Source organism: Erythrolamprus reginae, chromosome 2 (assembly GCF_031021105.1).
Source record: "Erythrolamprus reginae isolate rEryReg1 chromosome 2, rEryReg1.hap1, whole genome shotgun sequence".
NCBI lineage: Eukaryota > Metazoa > Chordata > Lepidosauria > Squamata > Dipsadidae > Erythrolamprus > Erythrolamprus reginae.
The window spans coordinates 174,663,928-174,669,927 of NC_091951.1; the positions used below are offsets into that span (position 1 = coordinate 174,663,928).

General features: G+C 42.9%; 1 protein-coding gene across 1 annotated transcript in view; it reads right to left on the reverse strand.

Annotated features, from left to right (window-relative positions):
- The window catches only part of TOM1L1 (target of myb1 like 1 membrane trafficking protein), a 64,224-nt gene extending 58,530 nt beyond the window's left edge, over positions 1 to 5,694 (reverse strand). Inside the window, exons 1-2 of the mRNA XM_070740486.1 lie at positions 5,400 to 5,694; positions 2,901 to 2,985 (exon numbers count right to left, since the gene is read on the reverse strand). Of these exons, the coding sequence (XP_070596587.1) occupies positions 2,901 to 2,985; positions 5,400 to 5,457 (143 nt within the window). The 5' untranslated portion in view covers positions 5,458 to 5,694. The remainder of the gene's footprint in view (positions 1 to 2,900; positions 2,986 to 5,399) is intronic.
- Between the last annotated feature and the right edge of the window lie 306 nt (positions 5,695 to 6,000).

The window sequence follows — 6,000 nt, forward strand, 5'->3', positions numbered from 1 at the left end:
TGGACACAGGAGGCTAAAACATATGAAGAACGGTTGTAGGAACTGGACATTGCTTATCTGGTGAAGAAATGGACCAGGGGTGACATGATAGCAGTGTTCCAATATTTGAAAGGCTGCTATAGAGAGAAGGGGATCAGGCTATTTTCCAAAGCACCTGAAGGCCAGATAAGGAATAAGGAGAGATTCAATCTGGAAATAAGGGGGAACTTTCTGATACTGAGAACAATCAATCAATGGAACAGTTTTCCTTCAGAGGTTGTGGGTGCTTTATCACTGGGAGGCTTTCAGAAATAGACTGGACAGCCATTTATCAGAAATGGTATAGGCAGGGTCTCCTCCTTAAGCAGGGGGTTGAACTCGATAACCTACAAAGTCCTTTCCAACTCTGTTATCCTATTCTATTCTTGTTTGCATGCTTCCAAACTGCTAGGCGAGCAGGAGTTGGAGTGAATGATGAAGGCTCGCCCTGACACACAGCAACACTCGAGTTTTGAACAATTTGCTGCTGCAAACTGTCTACCCAGCATCCTAGCCACATGAGCCACCATGCTTCATTGGCCTATAGGCAAGCTGGCCACAAGGCCATGGAAATGTTTTTGGACAAATGCTGGCTCCTTCGGCTAAGAAACAGAGATGAGCATTGCCCTCAAGAGTCATACATGACTGGACAGGGAAAACCTTAATTTTGACCTTTTTATTCAGGGGTAAGAATAGCTGCTATTGCTCACATCTATTCAAATGCTAAAAACCAGTGAAGGCACTAGTCAAACTTGCACAATCCTATAATTCAGGAGTGTCCAATCTTGGCAACTTTAAGACTTGTGGGTTTGAACTCCCAGAATTCCCCAGCTGGCAGATGGACACCATGCTATAAATCAATCACAGAGCTGCTTTTTTCACTGTGTTTTCAAAGTATACACTGTCATTCATTTATAGCCACATTTAATGAACACGTGCACAACAAATATATGTTTTCACAGGAGGTTGGATGCAAATACATCTACCAGGAAGCTAGGATTGCCTAATACATGCAATTTGTCTTGTTTATTATCTATTTATTTATTTATTAGCATCTATATTCTTTTCCAGAGACGCTTCACATTCAAATCCAACTCATGAAGAGGCAACAATAATCACAACATCAAAAACATACAGCGATACCAATTTTCAATCTAATCCTTTCTTGCTGTCTGTGATTTTTAAAAAAGGTGAAGGTTTTACAGCATGGAAATAAACTTTTGCTTGTGTTTTAGGCCAATCAAGCCCCACTTTTATTAGTATTCAAGAGTCCTAGTAAAATTCAAAGGCAAGCAAGAGGAATGTGGTGAAATTTGGCAATTCCTAGCATACATTGCAACAGATACGGAAGTCCCCACAACTTCATATAAAGCTGAAATGGATAAACCACGACTTTCACATGGTCTGTTTGATGGATTTATTTTTCTACTCCAGCAAATCTCTTGGGTAGGTGGGTGCGGGGAAACTTGTTAAGGTTTTGACATATATTTATTTTATTTCTTAAAATAAATTTTAAATTAATAATAATAAATAAATGGTAAACAAAATTCTAGAAGCTGCTATGATCTATGGCTGAAAAAAATAGGTGAAGCACTTTGCCAGCAGAGACAAAGCACCAAGTCCAAAGAACCAAAAATCATTGTTGGTGATACCCAGTTGAGAAAGGCAAACAGTTTCAAACACTTGGGAAGCATCATCTTGAGTTATGGGTCTGTGGATACAAAACTGACTTAAGGATCAGCAAGGCCAGCCAGTGCTGGGGTGGCAGTGTACTGGAGTGCTCAAGCATAACATCCATATCTCCAAAAAGCCAGAAGTCTACAGAGTCCAGGTTATCTCTTCCCTCCTATATGGATGCGAATCCAGGATTCTGTACTGAAGGTAAGTCAAATAACTGGAGAAATTTCACATGTGTGCTCTCTGCTCTATCCTTGATCTCCATCCTGGAGATCTTGGATATTCAGAGTCTACCAGCATTGAATTTCTGATTATCAGAGCCCAGGTGAGTTGGGTGGGACACGTCATTGGAATGGTTTATCGCTGTATGCCTTTCCAGTTTCTCCATTGTGTATTGGAAATCTGGGAAGAGATCTCAAAGTTTGGGAAGAGATGTCGAAGTTGATCGCACAAAGAAACTGTGAAAGAAACCTCACACCAGTGTGATTTCCAGCTAAGACAACAAGAAGCTGAAGCTGCTGACAGAACCCGTTGGCCAGCTTTGTGCTATGAAGCCTTCACCAGCGTTGAAGACACGTGCCACCAAAAATTGGTAGAAAACTGTGAGTGACATCACAGAATAACACTCACAAGTTGCCGCAACAATGGACTTTCCTGTGCTCCCACTATTCTAGATTCCATGCTTCAAGAATGGTACTGCAGCGTCCCAAAGGTACTTTTTTCAAGAGGAAGCTGGATTTTCTCATTTTTCTTTGAAGACATTTTGCTTCTCATCCATGAAGCTTCTTCAGCTCTGACTGGATGGTGAGGAGCTGAAGAAGCTTCTTGGATGAGAAGCGAAACATCTTCAAAGAAAAACTAGAAAGTCCAATTGTCTCTTGAAAAAAAAGGCACCTTTGGGACAACTGTGACCTGGATGACTGTATGAGGATCTCCATAGACATTTGCAAAGCATAGGGTCTTTTTCAAACCTGAAGAGCTACCATATTATACTTCTTTGCCTCAAATTCTATAAAACCACAAAACAAACAAAACAGGTAAAACATTTCCATCTACCACTCTGGACATGTTTACCCCCAAACATTAAGTTTTCCCAACTACTGAAGAGCAAAATGATACAAATTCAAGAAAAAGAACTGTCATTCTCTGACCTCATAGCTAAATATCAAACATCCCCCCCCCCCCAAAGAACATCAGCAACTTACCCTTCCCCAGTGGTGTTGATAAAGTCACAAATATGCATAAACTGACCCCATTCTTCTGTCTGCAAGGCTCCAAAAGTAGCTTTCTCTGCCAAGGAAAAGATTGGACTCACAGTTAAAAAGCTAGACACTTAGGAACAAACTGATATTTTTTGAAGTGGTTCTCAACCTTTCTAATGCCGCGACCCCTTAATACAGTTCCTTATGTTGTGGTGACCCCCAACCATAAGTCTAGCACCAATTCTCCCAACAGAGTTTTAACCTGATTGGCAGGAAGGTCAGAGGGATACCCCCACTGTAAGCGCCTGATTGGTCAGATTGTAAAAATATGTTCCAAAGTGCCAGAATAGAAGCTTTAGTTCTTAACATCATGGGAAATTTGTCTTTTCACATGGTCTTAGGCGGCCCCTGTGAAACAGTCATTCGATCCCCGAAGGGGTCCCGACTCCCAGCTTGAGAACCATTGTTTTAGATGATCAAAGTAGGACATTTAGACTTAGGAGACAGCTTTTTCAAATTAAAAAAAAAGAGTGAATAGCCAAATATAAACCTAGTACAGGTAGTCATTGATTTACAACAGCCTGTTCAGTGTCTGTTTGAAGTTACAATGGCACTGAAAAAAGTGGCTCACAATCTGCTTTTTTCACCCTTATGAACACTGTAGCATCCTGTGGTCAAAATTCAGACTGATTCATGTTTATCATGGTTGCAGTGTCCTGGGGGTGGGGGAGGGTGTCATGTGAGATCACCTTTTGTGACCTTCAAAGTCAATGCGGAAGCCAGATTAACAACTTGTTACTAATTTGGCAACTGCAGCCATTCCCTTAACTATGGCCAAAATGTCATAAAATGGAGCAAAATTGACTTAACATTTGACTTAGCAAATTAATTACTTAGCAATTAATTGACTAAGCAACAGAAATTTGGTGCTCAACTGCAGTCATCAATCAAGGACTGCTTGTACACAAACACATATCTCTCTGCCAAATTTTCAATGCAGGAAATTCAGCTAATAAGAACAGATTGCATTTGGTGGAGTTTCAACATGGTTATTCTGGCTCAAAGGTATTTTCTAATGCCATTAAGGAGCTGCAGGGCAAGAACAAGGGTGTAATCCAAGATAAAGTGGACCTAAAGCCCTCAGAGTTACTATTGAACTTTAATCACCATCAATCTTAATCAACAACTTCTGGAAGTTCACCCATTGCCCTATAAGATGCAGAACACCAGCACTGCATTTTTGCCCTGAAAGAAGAGGCTTCAGCAAGTGCTACCGGTTGCCTCTATATTGCAGGGGTCTCTAACCGTGGCAACCTTAAGACTTGTGGGCTTCAACTCCCAGAATTTTGCTGGGTGGCTTTGCTGACTAAGGAATGAGTTGAAAATCCACAAGTCTTAAAGTTGCCAAGGTTGAGTCCCCCTGCTCTATTGGACACACCTATTATGGTTAAAAATTATTGCAAAAGTTCAGAAAGTATAGATGACTGTATGGCTGTAACTTGTTGCTTGTAACCTAAGATTTTTATTAATATTGATTCTTTCTTCATTGCTTATTTGACCCCTATGACAATCAGTGTTGTAACACATGATTCTTGACAAATCTATACACTATACACTGAGAGCATATGCACCAAGACAAATTCCTTGTGTGTCCAATCACACTTGGCCAATAAAGAATTCTTTCCTTTCCTTTCCTTTCCTTTTTTTATTCTATTCTATTCTATTCTATTCAGCACTTTGGACTAGTTCCGATCCTCAGTTGCTGACTAAAGTTTCCTGAAAGTAATCTTAGTAAATATGTAGTAGATGCAAATCTCTTCCTTTGCTCAGTCTTCCAAACACGCCAAAAGTTCAATTACCCTATAAGTTTCCATTATAGCATTTCTATTCACATTACAATAACAATCTTAACTTTCAGCAGATAGCCACTAATCATTTGGCATTTTACTGTGAGTGACCAGAAATGAGCCCCCCCACCACCTGGGAATCCAGGCTATGGGGTGAAGAACTTCTCCCCACAACCCCCTTGAGTACACAAATTCAAGAGCCTCACAACGATGTCCCGGTCCAATCATCACTAGGAAATGCCAGGCATCAAGCAATACCATGGTATCAGAAGTTGCATGTGAGAGTAGGACAAGAAGCAAACGGGTGGAAACTAAACAAGGAGAGAAGCAACTTAGAACTAAGGAAAAATTTCATGACAGTCAGAAAGATTAACCAGTGGAACAGCTTACCTCCAGAAGTTGTAAATGTTCCAACACTGAAAGTTTTTAAGATGATGTTGGGAAACCATTTGTGTGAAGCCATGTAGGGTCTCCTGGAGTAAGCAGGGGGTTGAACTAGAAGACCTCCAAGGTCCCTTCCAACTCTGTTATTCTATTCTGTTCTGTTCTATTCTAACCCTGAGTTTAGTACAGTTGAAGAGCCTTTTCCTGACATTGATTTAAATTAAAACCTGACTCTGACGGGAAGGAGTTACCCGGGGTAGGCGCCGCTTACCTATCAAATGGCCCACAGGGGTGCCGAAAGCATCCTTCTGGCTCTTCCCAAAAGCCATGCTGAGCTGCGCCTGAGTTTTCAGGCCCGTTCGGGAAACCAGGATCTTCGGATCAGAGCTGAGAACGAACGTCGCCCCCGCAGTCTTCTCCCTGGCACCTAACGCCGGCGCCTTCTTCTTCTTCCTCCTCCGCTCCGGTGGCTGTCCCGTCGGGGGAATCGCTGCCAAGCGCCTTTCCCGGAGGCTGGAAGGGAGGAGCCGGGCGACCGCCTCCCAGGTGCTCGCCAGGGCCGGCGTCCTATAAAGCTCCGCGTCGGGGATCACGTGCCCCGCGGGCCTGGCTCAGACCTGCCCCGGCTGGGAGATCGAGCGAGGCAAATAGGTCAGAGAGGCTCCGCGGTCTGTTCTGCCCTCTTTATCGGCGGGAGTGGGGTGATGGTGGTGGGGATACCCGAGGTGGAGGAGCCTCTTTTGCTCCCTGGTATTTCACAAGCGTTTTTTTAGGTTGGCAACTTCTGAGATTGATCGGGGGTGCTCTCACATCACCTGGGGGTTGTCTGCTTCCCCCCCCCAACCATTTTTGAGGCTGTGGGGACACCGCGA